The sequence below is a fragment of the Parus major genome, chromosome 4, assembly GCF_001522545.3.
Source record: "Parus major isolate Abel chromosome 4, Parus_major1.1, whole genome shotgun sequence".
Lineage (NCBI taxonomy): Eukaryota > Metazoa > Chordata > Aves > Passeriformes > Paridae > Parus > Parus major.
Window position 1 is genome coordinate 61,580,057 of NC_031771.1, and position 20,513 is coordinate 61,600,569.

Sequence of the window (20,513 nt, forward strand, 5' to 3'; positions counted from 1 at the left end):
ACTTCAAGGCATTGCTGCTCATTTTTCCACCTGCCCAGGCAGAGTACATTGATTTAAGGGAAGGGCTCCAAGTGCAGCTCAGCACACTCAGCAACAACAGCCCTTCTGAAGTGCATCTACAAGTCAGGGAAGTGAGGAAATAAACTCACATGTAATTTTATAAGTCTAAAGTTATAGCTTGCACTGAGACAATCCTGCTGCTGTCTGTCAGGTAATAACAGCTTATCCAAGATGTCAGCTATTGCCTAGGGCTGACTTCATCATAACCTGTGACCTGCAGCCCACAGATCTCAAGGCTCTCCATTACAGACAGGGCCAGTGAGATTGACTGAAGATTTTGTAGTCAATAGTGTCAGACAGACTAATGACATGGAAAATCCCAGAGAAGGAGAGCAGCAATCAGTCCTGCCATTAAACCCTCTGCTTGGCTTATCTGCAAAAACAAAATCACTCTTAATAATAATAAAAAAAACCTGAACCCACAAATCAAAGCCAAAGTTTAGTTCCAAGTCTTTTTAAATTATTAAATACTTTATAGCATTTGTGCAGGCTCAGTTTTACTTCAGTCTTGTAACTCTGGAATGCCTTGATTTAAGTGATAGAGCAGCAAGTGCAAAATAGAGACAACACTCATGGCAACCTTCCCCAGCAAAACCAGGTTAAGAGTATAGAGTTTTGGAGTTCTTACACAGGGAACAGACTGAAGGTACACTCACTAGAAGTTTTTCCTTTGAGCAATGTGTTAAAATGCTATCAAAGACATCATTACTTACTGGAAACAGCAGTTGAACTTAAGTTAACAGATGTTTCCTAGAACAGATACAGCCAGTAATATAGAAGACAAATGTGAATCAAGAATTTTATTTTTTCCCCACATACATAAAAAGTGAGTGAACACACAAGACAACAATTTAGAGAAAATAAACATATTTACAAGACAGTTAAGATATCAATTTTTTTCCATCTTCAAGATCAAGTCATCACAGATTTTTGTTAATTCATCATTTTCTTTAGTCTGTGGAAGAAAAAAAGCAAGTTTCAGGTATGTCCAAACTATGTTACAACCTTGTAGCGAGCTGAATTGCAGTAAGTCCTGTTTGCTAATAAATGCAACAGAAAGTCCATTTCCATGATGGTGGCTCATGCAAATTTCATGTAAAGGACAGTCTACTATGCCAAAGATCACAACATCGCCTCCTTAGGAGCCTCAGGAAATGAGCCAGAGTCCACTATACTGTTTTCTGCTTCTTCCACAGACATTCCCATAATACATGGAGACCTACTAATCCAGGGAAACAAGGCTTTTGGGACTCAGCCTTTGTAAGGTACACCAAAATTCAAGATATGGACAGTTTTAGATTTTAATCTTCACAAGACAGACTCTGTAAAATGATGCCTTGATACTTCTACTGACATGTGGCAATTTCCTGTTTGTAGAATTATTTAAAATCTTCTGACACAGGAGCCCAGATTGGTTTGGAAACAAACCCTGTGCTCCAAAAAAATTCTGAACATAGAGGCAAGTCCTGACTCTGAGAGTTGTGCCTTATGTCTCAATGCCAATTTCCCAAAGCCTGCCAGAACAGCAGCCATCCAAACTACCACAGTTAGCAAGATTTCTTCTAGCCCTGATACAAGGCAGTTCCTGACCTATTCTAAGGCAATAGCTTGAAGAGACTCACCCATGGCATTGTGACTGACCTTTTGCTCAAGGCTTTTCTCTAAAGACTGGATCCTCATCTGTTCTTTGCGCAGAGTGGCTTGAAGTGCTGCAGTCTCCAATTTTGCTTTGCTGCGAACCTGAGCAATTTCCTCATTGGCTCTGAAACAGGTGCAAGATGGCGTTTACATCCCCTCCAGACAGCATAGCAAAGCTCTCACAGAAACTCACTAGATGCTTGTACTTTGGATTAATCAGCAAATGAAATATTTAATTTAAATTTAAGCCAAGTTTTGGCACTATTAAACCACATTCTGCAGCAACTGTGAAAACTATGTATGTCACTCCTGCTACCTGGCTTCTTGACATGGTACTTACTGCTTCAGCTTTTCTTCAGCATGTGCTTTGAGTGCCTGGTATCTCTGCTCCTCTTTCTTAATTCTAGCCAAGTAATCTTCTGCACATTTCTTCAGAACTTCTTCATTCTGTCCCAAAACCCCAAGAAGTTCAGTTAGCTGTTTAAGCTAGTGGATGGAACAGTCCCCCCACTTGAACAAATGGGTTATTTGACTACACCTGAGTGACAGGACTGACTGGAATAACAGGAACTACTGTGAAATCCCACAGTCCTATATGGACTAAACTGCCTCCTTTCAACTACCTTAACTTTGCAAACATTTATTCACCACATTTCCCCCCAATACATTATTTAGTAGCAAAGTCTACTAAAGAAGGTCACAAAAATAACAGTCATTACTTGGTTTTGTTTGTTTTGCTCCAATTTTTTTTAAAATCAGCTTTGTATTAAGTTACAACTGTCACAAGAATAGCTAGAAATCCAACTACTTCATAGAACCCATGGAAAGATTCAGGCTTTGGACCCTGATGTAAACAAATCCAACACTAACAGCAAGAAAATTACCTTGGTAGTCACACTATGAACACATTTTATTAACTATTGTAGGAAGTTGGAACTGTTTGAAACAATTGCTAAGACTCTACTAATTGAAGATCTTGAATTTAGTAACTGTGTTTCCTAGTTGTGTTTATCTCTGTGCTAAGGAAAGGGCATCTGGATTTAGGGTGGAGATGGAAAGGAAACAAGACGAAGGAAGCCTGACATGCTGGCAAAGAAGAAAACTTAAGTTGTTACAGACACTATACCTGTTTCTAAGACTTACCATGAAAAGTCTAACGGGCTAGTTTTTGAGTTTTAGTAAACAGGAACATTAAAGGAAAACTGAATGAAAAAAATCTGAAGGTACTTCTTTTACGCACCAACCAAATCAAATTTTATGCATTTCATAGAGTAAGAAACCATAGCTTATATTCCTCATTAGCTTCCTTCCTCTAGCCTCTAAAGAAGATGCAGAACGAAGGCTTGACTTTAGCTTCAGAAAAACCCCGCAAGCATTTTAGTAGGGAGAACCTAATAACCTATTATTCTGACTTGTAATTGCACATCCTCTTGATTATCCATTAAATATGTAGGGGAAAAAAACTGCTCTTATGCAGCAGTTGCCACAGAAGAGTATCTCTAAGACTAACAAAAAAGATGTGTTGCAGCAAGAAACAGCTCACTTCTGTCTGAAGAAACTTTGACTTGAAGTAAGATGATATCTTAGAAAGCAGTTACTAAATACAACAAATTAGTAGTTTTTTTATAATCTTTAAATAAACAACTTACCACCTGGTTTTACAGGTAGTCCCTATACTGTCTAATTAATGGCTACTCCAGAAAGTTCACCACTTCCTCACCACTAAATCTCCTTTATTTTGGAAGGATATTATTAACATTCAATCATCTTACTTTATGGTAACCCTCTAATGCATCTTTCTGTTTTTCAAGTCGCTTGAAGAGCTCAGAGAAGGACTTCTCCATAGAGTTCAGATCTGAAATAGCTTGCTGTTTCTCTTCCATCAGCTTCTGTATTTCTTTCCTTGAGATTTCCTTCTGCTTCTGAGCATCCTCTAGAGAAAGGGGAGTTAACCCATGATAATTACTGCTTTAGCATAAGACCAGATCCATAGTACAGACACCAACAACTCCCCCACCTTCAATTCTTCCCCTTACAAAGGTCCCATAACACAGCCTCACCTGTAAAGACACCATGTCTGTGCTTTTAAGTAGTCTTTGTATCTTTTTATATATTTCCTCACACCAAATACCATGACAATGCTTGCCAAAAACATTTTTTCTCCTACACTGTAGTCAAAATACTCCACTCAAGTTTACCCTAACAGGAGCCTTGTATGCTGTGATAGGAGCAAGGAATCCAAAAATATTTTTCATTAAACATACCCAACAGCTGGAAGATCTGGAGGAGACTGGGATAACAAGTCAGACTAGCACAGCAAACTTTCAGAAGAGGCTTGGGTTAGCACACCCAAGTTATGTTTCCCATGGCCTTAGAGGAGGAGCACAAAAGAGCTGGCACAGATGTGCCTATTTCAGCTTTGAGCTAACAAAATGTAACTATATAACAAGAGCTTCACTGGATGTCTTTCCTAGTTTCCAAGCCACAAAATTGACTAAAGCAAAATGCCAGATATGTCCAGCAAGAACTTCTAGTGATACCTTGCCATTTAAATGATGTCAAATTATAAACAACTAAACACAAAGTGCTGACAACTGGATCTGCCAGTTATAATAAACTAACAGCTCACACTCCAGTGGAGAGTAATAAACAGTTGTGTTCATGCTTGATTCAAAAAGTCATCATTACCTATCAAATGATATCATATCTGTATGAATATGCATAAAATTGTTAGTCTACCTTGTCTTAAACCTTACACTTACCCTGGAAGCACTTGAAATGCTAATATCAGAGATGAAAGACTACTAACCTCCTTTAGTAACTCTGGGCTAAGCATGCCCCAGCCCCCCAAGGCACTCAAAGTATAAATATGGAACTTACCCACAATTTGTGTTATTGTCTGTTCAAATTCAGCAACTATTTTTCTAAAAACCATGAAAAAGAAAAATTGAACGTAAGTAAGAAAAAGCATCTGGAAAAACTAAGTAGCTATAAAAGCCAGGACAGATTCATACCCCATTTCCTTGTATTCCATGTGAAGCTTATCATATTTCTGACTCCATTTCTGAATCTCCAGCTCTTTCTCTTGAACCTTTGAGGGTGAAAAGGTAAGCTTTTACTTTTTGCAGAAAAATAGATAAAAGATTTAGTACTAAAAACAGTCTGAAGGGCAGCTACTTAATAGAGAAAAAAAAATTGAGTTCTTATTCTTAATGGAATCAAAATTGTTTAATTACAAACTTGACAGAAATAAAGTTTAGATATTTTGCATATATGATTCCCAGCATATTGCCAGTATCTCTTCAAGTGGCAAAATCAGAGCCAACTCAGCCCAATCAACCTCTTGGCTACTCTTACTCAGTGTCTGTGTAAATAACTATAACTTCTGAGAGAACACAATGGGCCAAGGAACATTCTCTCAAGTGACACGCATTTCCCCCATCTACAGCACAAACAAAAAAACAAAACACTCCACAAACCTGCTAATATTAACATGAGAGAACAAATACCAGAAGCCTGTTCAAGATCAAATTGCTATTTGCAGTAACTTATACTCAACACTAAATTAGGGAATGTGGAAGGGGGAGAATTAAAAGATGCCTCAATTCATTTGAGAATAATGATACCTATTTCATATCAGCTAAACTAAAGCAGAGCTCACAGTAACAGAATTAAGCAGCACAAATATTCTTTGCTAAACACTGTGCAAACTCCATAACAAAGACCTCAAGACAAAGTTATGTTTAAAAACTAACACAGAGCTGACTGCACTGTGGGAGGCCTTCAAAGACAAGAGGCTGAAAACACATAGAATAACCTGGAATTTAAAGAAAAAGCTCGTAATTACTGTTAGTTTTGTCACAAAACTACATAGTAACTATACTACACTGATTTTTCAATATTTATTTTAGAGCAATCTAATTTTAAATATATTGCACTATTTCAGGTGACAGGAAGCAGGACACTACTGAAAAAATGTACAAGCTATTAAGAGAATTAGTAATACTTAAGCTAGAAAAAAAATTACAACAGTAAAAGTATGTGAAGATAGAAACAAGTTAGAAACTTGCACTTGCAAGCTCAAAAATGGTTCAGTAGACCCCAAAAAAGCAAGTGTTCCCAAGTGCTGCATTTCATTAGAAGGAAAAAAGTTTTCACTTGTCTCATATTCCTGAGTTGTTTCACAGAAAAAAAAATTTAAAAATTAAAATAAAAAAAAATTTAGTCTGTCTTCCTTTCTGGTTAATATTTTAATCCCTGACCTTTTTATTTCAGTGACACAGTTGGAGTCATCCAGTCATACCTGCAACAATATTTGCAGGTTTAAAGTAGCTCTTTGCAACATGAAAGAGCAGCAGTTTGAAGATATTGCAAGCTTTACCCCTTGCTATTGTATAGATTCTTAGTTTTAGATCAATGCACTAAAAGCTGTCCCCTGTCAAAGCCACATTTACTTTCTTTTACCAGACAATATGCTGGGTGAAGGTCACCTCCTAAATGACAGAAAGGAAAAGTTATTCATAAAAAAGCCACTATCTCTGTGCTCTAAAACAAAAGAATAACTTCAGCAGCAAATAATCATAGGTCATCCTTGTTTGGTGTCCCTAGTGCCACTGACTACAGTAGAGCAGTCAGGAAATTTGAAAGCTCCAATTTTTGCTGAAGTAATACAATTAGCTTTAAGGACATTTATGCTTAAGTACTCCTCTTACATTATTTAGTGTTCGTAAGGTTATATAGCTCAGAAGTCATAATGAATCAAGTACTCAAATTTTAGAAATGAGTGGATATAAAAGTGTTCTTCCATCAGTCAGAAGATTGGCTTTTAAAGGCAATTTCTGTAATTACAGAACAGGCTTAAAATCTTTCCAGCTACTTCCCTCCTTCACTAACATCCTTCTTCTCTGGAGTGAGGTCCAGATCTCACCTTCACAGCTGGACACAGCTTCACAGCTGGACAGACTATTCACATCCCACAAGAAAAGAATTCATCACAGCACTGGACTGGTACTAGAGTTTTAGTTTGTTTTAGGGGAATTACATAAGTCACTCTCTTCCATTAGCATGAAAATCTATTTCCTGCCTCTTGAAAAAGTATCCAGGTCACTGATATTAAGCCTAACCCATCTCATAACATGTGCCTTTTAAAAGTGGCCAGATCTAAGGCAGAACCTGACTAATAATGAAGTTTGTCCTATTCCCTTAAGTGTTAGCTCTAAAGAGTCCTATACTTACAGCACACATCAAGTCCACAAAAAGTTTTTTTATAACGAGATACTTCTGTCAAGTATGATGAAAAAAAACTGTCAAGTAGAGATTTATCCAAGACAATCCAAACAAAAGGACCTTTCAAGGCTATGGCAAGTTCTGCTTTGGAAGGGCCCCCATACCTCTCTCTTGACCAGTTCAACAGCTGCATCCATGTCTTTTTGGCTATATTTTAGCACATCTATAATAGCATCCACTGCAGTGTTTGTAGAAGTGGCAAAAGGGACTGGAGGAACATCACTACCCAGGGAGTCTGGAATTAGGGGAGCAGCATCCTGAAAAGAAAAATTCAAAGTTTCAACAGATTCCTACTGTCATACATTGACTAGGTGTACACAGGTTATTTGATGCCAAGTCAACATATCTCACTTAAACACGCAAGATACCTCCAGAACTTGCTTAGCATAAAACTTTCTTACTTTGAAGTTGACCATCTCTTAAGAAATTTCTACAAGGTAGAAGCAGAACTGCTATCCACCAATTACAGCTATCAGAAACAAAGCAGATAATACCATGCTGCTCCACACAAGTGAAAGAGAGACCATTTCAGGATGAGCTGCTGTGGGCAGATCTGTTCAAACTATAAACCATAGCTGCAAAAGCATCCAGTTTAACCTAAGTGCTTTTCATCCCCCCAATGCAATTACATACAAAGCTTGTCTTTTGTAGCTTGACTTACACTTAAAAAAAGATTGCTTGACTAGACCACTCTCAAAAACAGCTCAAATTCCCACAGAGCCTGTGCAATGGCATCAGTTTCCACAAAAAATACTTTTAATACTTAAGAAAATGTTCATCACAAAGTTCAACTTTGATATAAATGACTATCCAACCTGGTTTAAAACAACAGTTTAAATAAACATTTATCTCATTCTGCAATACCTAAAATATCTGCATAATTCTTAAATCCAGAACATAGGCTATCCCCTTCCCAAACTATCAACATAAAAGCTGATAGCATTCCAGACACCCTTACAGAAGTTGTAAATGTTCCCAGAAGATCTAGTCCTTTTGGTTTTTCTTCACTCTGAAGACTCACTAGAGGCTTTCCAGCTTCCTCATGCAAGTTACTTAAATCAGCAACAAGACTGAAAATGAACAAACATAACACCATTATATTCAAGTACTGTCTGTCTTTGCAAAGCTCTTGTACCAGTTCAGTCTGTGCAGCCAGGCCAGGGCAGTGATTGTCACCCCTGTACCCAGCACTGGTGAAGCCACACCTTGAATCCTGTGTTCAGTTTTAGGCATCTCACTAGAAGGACATTAAGGTGCTGGAGCATGTCCAGAGAAGGGCACAGAGCTGGGGAAGGGTCTGGAGCACAACTCTGATGAGGGACAACTGCAGGGGGCTCAGCATGGAGAGAAGGCTCAGGGGACCTTCTCACTCTCTAAAGCAACCTGAGGGGAGTTTGTTATGATGTGGGAATTCGTCTCCCAAGGAACAAGTCTAGATGAAACAGCCTCAAATTTCACCAGGGGAGGCTTACATTGGACATTAGGTGAAGTTTCTTCACTGAAAGGGTGGTCAAGCATTGGAGCAGGGAAGTCACCAGACCTGGAGGTATTTAAAAGATAGGTGGAGATGGTACTTAGGGATATGGTTCAGTGGTGGACTCCCCTGTGCTGGGTTAACTGTTGAACTTGACAATCTGAAAGGTCTTTTCCAAGCTAAACAACTCTGATTTTCTATAAGTCAATACCTACCCAGGCTGAGATGGAGCTGTCATGATGCTCTCATTTGATTCAAAAGTACCACAAACTGGCTTTCTTGGACTGTCTCTCAACAGAGGATCAAACTTCAAATACAGTGACTGTTTTCTCAAGGCTGATTCTTTGAACTGAAGGGAAAGAGGCATAAACTGGCAGATCTGTTGCTTCAGAGCACAACGCACACATCCCACCCACACACAAATAATCCTCTGAAGAGTGGGTGAGCCTATTCTTCAGTGGCCAGAGCACTGTTCTCAGGAGGAAAATTACATAAGAGAACTCTGTGCCCACATGCTTAAGTCCTTATGTAATATCAAGAGACCTCAATCTGCTCACGGACAGAACCAAAAGGGCAAACATTAATGAACTATTCCAAACCAGAAGAACACTGAGGAAAAAGCATAGTATTGTAAGCTGGAAAAGCAGTGTATGCCATTTTCTCTTTGCTCATAAAACAATAAGAACAAACACAGCATAACCAAAACAATTTTAATTCAGTGCATTCACTGCTCAGAGATACTCCTATTCTGGACCCAAGCAGAAGAAAGAATAACTAAGCTGAACAGATTAAAACATGACAAGCCCCACTTAGAGACAGATTTCCTGAAACTGGCCATAAAGCAAAAGAGCTTAGGAAAAATGTTTTTGAAACAATGATCCTGCACTTTTAAAGCATTATGTTCTAGCAGTTTTGGCCAGAAGTGAAATAGCATTCACCTCAGTTCCACTGCTATTAAAGAAAAATAGCACCTTTGCACACTGACAGGCAGAGACCTTAGGTTTTTAGCTGAATTGCTTATAACTACATTTCCTTGCACCATCACCCCCTACCCAGCCTTGTCATCATATTCTTTGGGAATAAATGACAATTTCTAAGGATAATTCAAAGCAAAGTTAATTCATGAAAACATTTAAGGCTTGACATTTTCACCTTTGCTTTCTCCTCCACACTGCCAAGAAGGCAAACAAAATACTTAATGTCATACTTACTGATGAAGACCCAAACTGTTCCAGATAGTCTATGCCCATTCCAAAAACTGGAAAAGGAGGGAACAATACAATGAAGATGCAATACTGCCAAACTGTCCTACCACAGAGAGAAACAAATACACGTGTATAAAGCAAATAAATCCCTGCTCTCATTCTCATAACTTATAGCTCTTCATTTGTTCAAAATACTGCCTTTTTATCCAGACCTGAAAAAAGCAAGGATTTCTAAACTATTCAAACTTACAACTTCCATTTGTTCCCAAATACTTGTAAGAATATGTAGGATTTAACATACGGCTGAAGAACTTCTGTTGTTCTATGGTTCAAGTGACAAGCACACTCATATTATTATACACAATGTCCCATGAAAGAGCAAGATTGTCAATCTCACCATTAAAATTAGCACACAGCTCAGATTTGAAGTATGAAGTTATAACCATTTCCCAATTCAGTGATTCCACTCATGCTTGTGAGGAAGATCATTCACATTGCAGTATCACACTAGTGCTAAGGCCTGCAATAACCTACAAGACTCAAACACACACCTGTACAGCTCTCGAGCTCTCAATTTACACAGTCTGCAACACCAGAAATAATTTTAGTGGAGCAAATTTTCAGCACAGAAACTGCCACTGAAACTCTAAAAAGACAGAATTTATGCTGGTACAGAAACTATCCCCACAGGCCGCTGAATTCTAATAGCCAGCTTTTTGAACTTAGGCTTAGATACATTTCCCAGTACTGCTAGTCACTGTGGGTTCTGGAGTCCTTTCAGAAGGGCAGAATGAGAGAAAAACTAGAATCCATAATAAAACTTAAGTAGAAATGTATATTCACATTATTGAAACAATAGATTTTCTGTCTGATTAAAAGAAATGCCCTTACCTTCTGATGATGGTCTGAAGATCTCTTCAGGTTCAGCATTAGCTGTCTCAACTGCTGTTACTTCAGTTCTGGGGGAACTAGGTTTAATTTCTTCTGCAGCCATTGACTTTTTTCTACTGTCAGTAGAAACCAAATTATCTTGAGAGGGGGCAACATTAGCTGGAGATGTTTTAGATGGGCTCATTTGCTTCTCCTGATGAGAAAAACAAAATCCTTTTAATTGTTAAAATAATTATTTTAAAATGCAATGAAAATAATTTTAATGATCAAATTGGTTTGTGATAAACTAATTGGGCAGCAAATATAATAGAACAAGTATTCACAGGCATAAAAACTAAATTACCAACACTGAGCACAGCTCAGGAGTCATTTTTTTAGAGTCTACACCCTTATATACAATTCCTGGTCAAAAAAGATACTAAATACCAAGGTACCAATTTGATGTTACTTTCAGAACATGCGCTGCACAGCTGACACACCCTCTAGAGCTGCTGAAGATGCATAAACCCTAATTCTTAGACAAAATGTCAAAAATAGGTTTCACAAGATTAAGTCATTAAGTCAGAACTCTGTTTTATGGAACAACTTGGTAAGAACTGGCTATCCTTCCTATACCTTACCACTTCTCCTTTTCCTGGAAGTTCAGCTTCCACTTGAACTCCTGGCTTCACTTCTTCAGTTTTTGGCATGTCTTCTACCACATTCTGCTCAACAATTTCCCTAAAGAAAATAAACAGAATAAAAGAGGAAAACAAAAAATCAGTATTTATGTCACGCAGTTTGAATTCTGTACTACCAGATGAACAGAAGAAAAGAGAAGAGAGAAAAACTCTCTTACTTCAGAGTTTCTACTGCCACAGCACAGGAAGCTTTACAGAGGGTGTAGATGTAAATTTACTGTCTCACCTGGTGACAACTTATGTGACACAAAGCTCTCCCTCCACCAGAAGCAGTAAGTCAGAACAGCATCACTTATTCATATTCATTTAACACTGCTCTCTTATTTCCATTTTTAGGCTCATTGCTTTTTTTAAGTTAAAGATAGGCTCTTTGTTTAATTAAGAACAGAATTAGATACAGTCTGTTCCTCTTTCCAAGGCAATGCTGTGATTATTGGTGTGAACTTCATTAGAGAAGTCCAATACTCATGTTGTCAGCAGTAAGTAAACTTTTCACCTTGGTAAACAGTAACTGATCATGTTACACAGGGAGCAAAAGTGCAAACATTTCTGTCAAACAAACAATTTGTACCAGTCTAGTTCTGGCAAGCACCTGACTGTCTATAGTAACATTAATAACTAGACTTTCTAGGAAAGGTAACAACATATTCCATCCTCAAATAAAAAGCTTGTGTGCTGCCAAAAAAAATGCAGCTTCAGACAGGTTTTATTGGAGATAGCATTTAGATACCAAGAACATCCGGGGAAGAAACAGCACATCAGAGTTTAGCAGGGAACAAAACTGGCTGATCCCTTCCCATGCTGCACCATGTGCAACACTGCTGCCTACTTCCCTGTTTTATTTAAAGACAGTAACAGTCACCTGATTCTCCACACTTTAATCTTGGAGGCGTGGGGAAAGCACCACTTGAACAATGCTCTTTCCATCTAAGCCTATTCTCTCCCATTCTCCCAGACTTAAGAACACCTTTTACCTAAAGCTAGTCATCTCAAGAGTTTCCCCAATTAAGGTCTTTGCTGTTGCAACATAATTGTGTTATAGATTACAACAGACTCTGCCAACCTAGGAGGGATGCAGTCTAAGAAGTAGGAATGGACTAGTCTGAGATACTTTTCTCATGAATTCAAAGTGCTTCTGCATTCAGCTACAGATTCACTTACAGATTTTTGGGTTCTTCTTTCTCAAGAGTTTCACAGGTACTTGACCTGTTATCCTGCTCCACTGGAAGAGGTTCCCTTCTTGGTGAGGTACTCTCCTGTTCTTCTGGTAGGTGAACTTTCTGAGAGCTGGGTTTAGAACACTTGGGTGAGGTGGAAATTTTAGAGCCTCCTCCAAATGGATTAAAGTTTGGATCATCAAGTTTGTCCCAGTCAAATTTATAAGATGCTTTAGGAAGAGGGATTTCATCTTCCACATTACTTTTATTTTGCACTTCAGTATTCTCCGGTTTTGTTTTGGTAATAGGAATTTTTTTGGAAGGTGGCTTAATTCCAGGTCTTTTACCTAGTTTCTTAGGAGGTGGTTTTCTAGCAGTGGTATTATCAAAGTCAAATTCCAGTTTTACTGGTCCGGGCTTGGTGACATCAGGCTTTTCTGCAGGTTTCCCTTTGGAGACACCCAGCTCTTCATCAGGCTTTGACTCTCCTGCAGAGGCTTTTTCTGCTGCTGAAACATTCTGAAGCTTTGATTCTCTAGTTTTAAGAGAGTTACTTGCATCAGAACTGCTGGGACCTAAGTTGCCAGGTGACTGTACAGGAGATGTAGGTGCCTCTGCTAATACCACTGAATTATCAGTTTGGCTTGCATCTGTGGAAGCAGACTTCACACCCTGCTCAGAGTCACCAGTTGTTTGCTTAGGGGACAGCTTGGATTTGCTAGACTCCAGCTCACTCAGTGCAGATTCTTTTTCAGAGATGAGAGCCTTGTCTTCACCTAAACAATCTGTAGTTGCTGTGGTTGAAGCAAAAGGAACTGCATCATCCTGCACAAGAGAATCATTACTTTTTTCAATAGTTTTCTCAGGGCTGCTGGACACTTTTACAGGAGACTTTTGCAGATTTCCAGGAGAATGAGGCAACTGTACTGAACTTTGAAAAGGATTGATGTCATCTAAGTTATCAAAATCAAGACTGTAAGAACCTCGACTCCTCACTGGCATCTCATCATCTGGGTAAGGAGCCACGCTGACCTTCTCTGGCATTTGCGTATTGTTTGTTTCAGCTTCAGTCTTTTGTTGACATGTGCTGCATTTAAAAAAAAAAAAAGAAAGATGATATAGTAACTCTGCAGGCATAGTTTGAAATTATCTTTAGAAAGACTTGCAGAAGTAGCTTTGCATGGTCTTGTAGCCTAAACAGTCAAGGCTTATGACCTCTGGTAAACATGAAACATAGGGAGATCAACCCTTGAAGCTAGTCAGTGTTCTTAAGCTACCTGTTCTACACAGCCTTGCCACATTATGTCAGTCATTCCTGGAGACTGCTCCACTCACCACAGCATTTGGACATTGCCATTTGGACACTGCTCTTTCACTAGGCACTGAAACACATTGCTGAAACAGCAGCTCAAACACAAGCACATCTTGTGGTACCATCTTCATGCAGATTCATCTGAGTCATGACAAACGAGTCTGGGACCAAACCAAGTCATGATTCAGGTACTCCCACACTAATTATTACTTTGTCTGGGCATTCTGGCAAATATTTTTACCCCCACTGAAAGTATTCATCAGCATTTGATTTTTGAGGGCCTACATACAAAAAGAGAACCTGGATTTCAGGCACTCTGAATTCTGTACAACAGCAGATCTGAAGAGCAGAGTGATATAACAAAACACTTCTCCAGTAAGAGAAAGGTAATATTTTCTAGTAAAAGACACAGGTTAAACAGTTTGTGTACTCGTTCTTGCTGAGTATTCTACAACTTACTGCTCTCCACTTTACGTCCCCAAACTCTACACAACTTCTGAAAGCTCAGCCTCAGACTACAGAGAGTTAAGCCATTACTTCCTGAAAGAGGATTTCCTCCCATTGTTTTCTCCCTCCATAAAGTTATTATTTCTATGTGCCATCCTTATCTGCTGCAGAACAGAACACGATTAAAAGCCACTCACTAAAAACTCCACTTTGATAAACTTGAAAGCAGAGGCGGGAGATAAGAGCTGAAGAAGTTCTTCTCACCCGGTTTGAGCGCCTCTTCCCGGCAATAGCTCAGCCCCAGGCTGCGACTACTCAGGTCCCTCCCACTCTGCTTCAGTGTTTAACCTAATAAATGCCAGTCAGGAGGGAGATACCTGCTTGGAAGGTCAATCACTTGTGAGGAGTCACAAGTGACCCGGTACAGCAACACGGAGCCTTTTCCACTATTTGCTACAAACAAATCCTCACATTTTAAAACTAGAAAGGACACGTTCAGTACAAGCAGTGCATTGATACAATCATGCCCTAACTGAAATAATTCAGTGCTGATCCTTTAAACTCACTTGAACCCTATAAGTACTAAATCTTTGTTTATTTGTGCAAGCAATGAGTTTGGGGCATAAATACCATTACATTATTTAATTGTGGTGGTTAGTACAGAAATAGCTTTCTGAACTAGTTTGTACATGGAAATAAACAGTTGAAGCAAATTTATACACTTAAAGAACATTTAAGTGTTCCCACCTTTTCCACTTTCTCTCCCTCCCAACAACAAAAACAAGGATCAAATGAAAGTATTGGGTAGTTAAAAACAAACAAAAGGGTATATTTGTTTGCAGAAGGCAAAACTAAGACCTGAGACTTCTTGCTGGTGGGATTACAGGTGTTAGATGTCTATAGTAGTTTAAAGGGGGGGGCTACAAGTCAGTAACAAAAATTTACATTTAATCTTTTCACAAGACCCCCAAATTGAAACATTACAGATTTCATGCTCTTCTCCAAACAGCTACTATGAGCCACTTTGAGACTCAGGCTGCTAGACTATAGAGGCACATAAACATGTTTACACTTGTGACTGATGTTATATTCACTTTGCGTTGCTTGATTAAAGGAAATCTTAATACTCCCCAACTCAAGGTGTCAATTCAAGCTAACCCTTCAGAAGATTTATCTCTTTAGATTTTACTCCTCAAGATACAACAGTACTTAACACATAAGATATTTTAAGGCTTAGCTTTAAGTCTTTAGCTTCAGAATAGTTTTACTCTCACACAAAAACCTTACATCAAACAAAGATTACAAAACTGTTTCTTACAGTATCTCTCCTCAAGGTATTTATCCATACCATAAGTTACCTTAATGAAATCAGTTACAGAGGCGTTAGAAATAAAGTTCCATAATTAATATTAAAATCAATATAAAATTTTCTTAAAATAAGTTACCTTGAAAAAGTTCATGAATTGGTCAGTATTAATTTTGGTCTTCTTGCACAATTTACATCTTGTTATAGAATAGAAAATTATTTTTTAACTATACAGGTTTAAAATAGGCAAAGTTAACTTGAGCATGTCCCACACAGGTAACACAGCAAGCAGTGGATTCACTACTCACTCAGAATAAGAGAGTGCAACTAAAACATCATCTGCCACATCTTCACGGCAATCGTCAAGTGCAAAAGCAGTCTGAAGTTTATCTGTCATAGTAGGACTCAGGATTTTTCGAGTGTGAGGATCTCTTTGAGGAGTTTGAAAGGTTACCTTAAGAAAAGGGTGGGGGGGAAAAAAAAAAAAAAGGAAAAACATTAGCACAGTATTTTTCAAGCACCAAATAGCACATGCATTCAGTAGAAGAGATCATAGAAGGAGAAAGAATAATACAAAACCAAAAGTTTACCTTCATCACTTTTCCCACACTTTTTGGTGGCAAGTTTTCTTTCTGGGACAGGCGAAGAATAGAAGGTCTCCCCGTAGGTTCCGGCGGCGCAAAGAAAAAGCCACAGTCTTCCACTGTTAAATCATCCTTAATGCTTCCTCCATTTTCTGCATTTTCTGCATTTAAAATCTGCAGACTCATTCTAGAACATCAACACACACAGCACCGCAGCATGAATGAGAGGGTGTGGTCAGCCAGATGCACTTCGAGATAATGGAAGAAGTTGGCAGCCTGGGATTGACTATCCAAGACTAACAGCTTCAAAGAGCAAGTTGGAAGCATTTCCTGGAAAGTCTTCACAGGGCCTTTCTCTGAGGTATCTAAAAGCAGCAGTGCAAAGCTCCACTGCTTTTGGTAGGGGCTTGAGAAGCTAATTGTTGACATTATGGCTTCCACAGGTCACATTCTAGCCTTACTAATTAAGCTGCCTGTCTTTTAAAGGGAGCTCAATGTTTCCCCATTCCCAACCCCTTCAGCCAGTGAGGTATAGCCACATCTCTTGTAGCAGGGCATCCAGCTAAGCAGCACAACTGCTTCTGCAAGGGGCAGATGAGACAGATGACAATCATCTGTTTACTCACATGGTCTCATTACTACATTGTACACTAGCAAACCACAGAAACAAATTTGGCTAGTTAGGGTGTGTTTGGGATCAGAGCCCTGAATCAAATTAGCCTTCTCCTGCACTGTCTGAGCATATGCTGCTCTTGTAAAGCACACAGTACTTAGGAATCCTTTGCAGCACAGACATCACTGGTATGCAAATCTGAGAAAAATCATCATTAGAAAGGTATTTCTGAAATATTGTTCTTATAATGGAGATGCACAAGCTTTGGTAGATTGTTAAATACTGATCTAGTTATACTAGTGTGACGAACTTGAAACTAAAGCCTTGGCTGCAACTAAGATTAAGGATGAAAATAAATTAGAAAAAAAGTACAAAGCAGCCTTAAAATACACCAGGCAAGCCACCATGCTGTATGTACTTGAACTCTGCCTGCTTTTTATTCCCACTGGAGCCTCTGCTGTTCTTAAAAGTTAACACTAACACTCAGTGATGCACAGCTGCTTTTGAAAAAAAAAGCAACAGACAGAAGGTAAGGCAAGGAAGATCTAAGCATAACCACTGTCTGTGAAGGATGACACGTGAGAAATGCAGTTATTTATTGGAAAAACTGCTATCAAAGCGATTTATTTCATAAGAGTTGATGTATTCTCTTTTATCATGTGCAAGATTACCAGAATCAAGTGAAGAGATTTGCTTTCTGCAATGTGTAACCATTCTAAATGATCTCAAATGCTTGATTTGACCAAACATGTCATGACCTTAACCTATTTCTCCATCATATATTCAGGATTAATCTAGAAAATCAGCTGAGGAAGACTACATATGATTATTTTCAGTGTCATACAGAGGTAACAAGAACATTTCGACTGAAAATTTTAAGTCATGTTTTCAATCTTCTTTCCCTATGTATTCAAATTTCTGTACATAATCCTCCAAACATTTCTCCACTCCTATATTAATCCTTACAGGAAAATTTGTTTCGTACTCTCCGCGGAACTCAGCTGCTTTGTCTGCAAGCCTGACAACAGCACTTTCAATCAGCAATGGAATGCAAACAATAGCTGCAGAAGCAATGGCATGCAAAGCACGCCATTATTAGCTATTTCTTCATTCCTTCTTTATTCATCATATTAATGCTTCAGGTTATTTTTTGTATTAAGTATTTTTACATTAATCACTTGTAGGACTTGAAGTGAACGTCATTGCTTTCCTTTATTGCAAACTAGAATTGAGACAACAGATGAAGTGAATCTTTACAAACCTTATTTTTTACTGTAATTATTTTAGAAACAAGCCTAAGACACAGAAGTTTTCAACGCCTTCTAAAACAAGCTCCATAAGCAGGGGAAGTTTGTTTGGAGACTTTTTCGGCTTTGTCATTGAGCTACTTGCATATCCTTGCTAAACCAAAAAAACTGACACCATATACATATACACTTTACATATTAAATCTAAAAATCAAGTTTCTTTCTAGGATTGAAATATTAAAAGTAATTCATTTTATTTTAAAAATTTGCAGTCAAGATTTGATCTAAATTGTATTCCACAAGTTCATTAGCTAGTAGGTGTGATAAAGTAAAAGGGAAGCCTTATTCATATCTGTGTTTGAAGTGGTCAGCATGCAAGGCACACAAGTATTATGAAAGGCAGCAGGTTTTCTCACTATAGCACAACAAAGTTCAAGGCCAGATGGGGCTTGGAGCAACCTGGTCTATTGGAAGGTGTCCATGTCCGTGAGAGGGTTCCCTCCCTGTGAGGGAGGTTAGAACCAGATAATATTCAAGGTCCCTTTCAACCCAAACTTTTCCATGGAGCTATCAAAGTTCACAAAAATGAAAATGCTCCTTGTTTTAGAAGAATAGTTATGTGGACACATGCAGGAAACCTGCTATTCTACAGTTAAGAATCAGCATAAATTCAATGACATGACATCAGATAATTAATCCTCAGTCATCTATCATTTGTAAAGTGTTTCAAGCAACCTGTTGTTTAACAAATAATGGAACACAATATCCTAAATACCAACATGGTCTCAAATGTCTGAAAAGCCGCTGAACATGCAGGGCAGAGATGGAATTTTTCTACTTAATTATCCTTCTGAACTCCTCCAGCAGCCGAGATGCAGAGCACTCACTCATGGCAAAGCATATTGGTACGTGCAGTTAATACTTCCATACAAACTAACACACAGCTAACTGATATATATTTATTTTCCTGCAAAAATCTCACGTCAGAACAAATAAATACTCTCCCGAGAAGCAAGCCTATCCTAATCACCTTTTCCTGACTGCAAGGGAGGAGCAGCAAGGCCAGGGAGGGCTTTTCAGGAGTTCCATCCCTGCCCATCATGGCACCGAGACGTGTTTTAAGTAAAAAAAAAAAACACAACAAAACAAAACAAAAAAAAACCTGAAGAAAAACCCGCAAAAACCCAACCCCAACCCTGCTCCAGTTCCTGACTCACCCCGAGTTACCCATCAACCCCATATCATCCTCAAAACACAGAGATGCTCCCAAGACCCTCACCTCACCCCCGACTTCAGTGGGCGGAGCACCTGAGCTCCTGCCATTATCCCCAAGCTCCTGCCTTCGCTTCATCCTTAAACTGACAGAAATAACCCCCAAATATCTTAATCTGAAGCTCACAGAAGTGCCCCTGACACCCCAGACAAGGAGACACCCCCAGTCCCACAGCACCCCAAGCACGAATTTCGCTAAAATCCCCAAGCATCACACCACCCCAAGCTTACTGCGGGATCCTCAGTCCCCCCATCAAACTCAAACCACCTCAAGCTTAGAGGGGTCACCAAGCCTGCCCCCAAACTCACAGGGTAACCCCAGAGCTCCCCTACCCCAGTACTCCAGAGCCACAGAAAGGCCCTAAACCCTCCCCCTACCCCAAGCTCCCAGAGCGGTCCCCGAACGCTCCAATCTAACCAAGAGGCCCCGACACAGCCCCTCCCAGTCCCACACTGCCTCAAGCTTACAGAGCCCGAACTTCTCTGAGCCTTCCCCCTCATCGCTCACAGAAGAGTCACCAAACCCCCTGCAGCACCCAATCTCACAAAGGGATACCTAAACACTTCGCCCCAAACCTTCATCGCCTTACAGCGGGGTCCCCAAGCCCCGCGTACCTGCCGGCAGTTCCCGGGACGAGCCCTCAGGGCGCTCAGCTGAGGCGGCGCACACTACACCCACCACCGGCCGCAACCCCTGCGCCGCCGCCACACGATTTCAAACCCAACGGAAGCCCCGGCCCGCCAATGAGGGAGCGGCGTCCGGGGAGCGCCTGCCAATCAAAAGAGCGTCCTGAGGGAGAGGGGCGGGGACAGAGCCACGCGTGACCGTTACGGCCCCCCAGCGCGCGCCCCCGCGCGGGGCAGAGCGGGCAGTGCAGGCGCGGTTCCACCCGGGACAAACTCCCCGGGCTGCACAAATGTCCCCGTGTCCCCGTGTCCCTGTGTCACCGTGTCACCTTGTCCCCGTGTCCCTGTGTCACCGTGTCACCTTGTCCCCGTGTCCCCGAGCACGGCCCCGTGCCTGGCAGCCCTCAGGGGCAGGCTGGATGGGGCTCTGAGAAGCCTAGCCTAGTGGAAGGTATCCCTGCCCATGAAAGGGGGTTAGAATGAGATGAGCTTTAAGGTTCTTTCCAACCCAAACGTTTCTATGATTCTACAATCTCAGCTGTTCTGCTTCGACATGCTTTTGCATGAAATCACAGAAAGAAAACTTGCTGTTCCACAACCCGTTTTTTATTACTGAACTTCATAGCCCATTCAGCACATTAAAACAGTCCTTACTGATGAGTCACCAGACAGCAACAACGAAATGATTGTTAAAACAATGAACTCGTCAACAAG

General features: G+C 39.9%; 1 protein-coding gene across 1 annotated transcript; it reads right to left on the reverse strand.

The window, feature by feature from the left end:
* Positions 1 to 840: 840 nt before the first annotated feature.
* On the reverse strand, positions 841 to 19,890 carry TACC3 (transforming acidic coiled-coil containing protein 3). The gene is made up of 16 exons (XM_015625470.2): positions 19,788 to 19,890; positions 16,047 to 16,227; positions 15,765 to 15,910; positions 12,396 to 13,478; positions 11,175 to 11,274; positions 10,555 to 10,747; positions 9,670 to 9,716; positions 8,674 to 8,807; positions 7,943 to 8,054; positions 7,089 to 7,241; positions 4,713 to 4,789; positions 4,579 to 4,622; positions 3,471 to 3,631; positions 2,039 to 2,145; positions 1,702 to 1,822; positions 841 to 1,015 (listed from the first exon to the last, which is right to left on the reverse strand). Exons 2-16 carry the CDS (start codon positions 16,224 to 16,226, stop codon positions 950 to 952), a joined length of 2,724 nt encoding a protein of 907 aa, XP_015480956.1. The 5' UTR covers position 16,227; positions 19,788 to 19,890; the 3' UTR covers positions 841 to 949.
* Between the last annotated feature and the right edge of the window lie 623 nt (positions 19,891 to 20,513).

Bases quoted from the DNA above. Each gene is read 5' to 3' on its own strand.
- TACC3 (XM_015625470.2), bottom strand. From the start codon at position 16,226: ATGAGTCTGCAGATTTTAAATGCAGAAAATGCAGAAAATGGAGGAAGC. The intron at 9,717-10,554 runs GTAAGGGCATTT...CTCCTTTTCCAG, and splicing joins CTTCAGACCATCATCAGAAG to TTTTTGGAATGGGCATAGAC. The intron at 1,016-1,701 runs GTCAGTCACAAT...TTTCTTCCACAG, and splicing joins AGAAAAGCCTTGAGCAAAAG to ACTAAAGAAAATGATGAATT.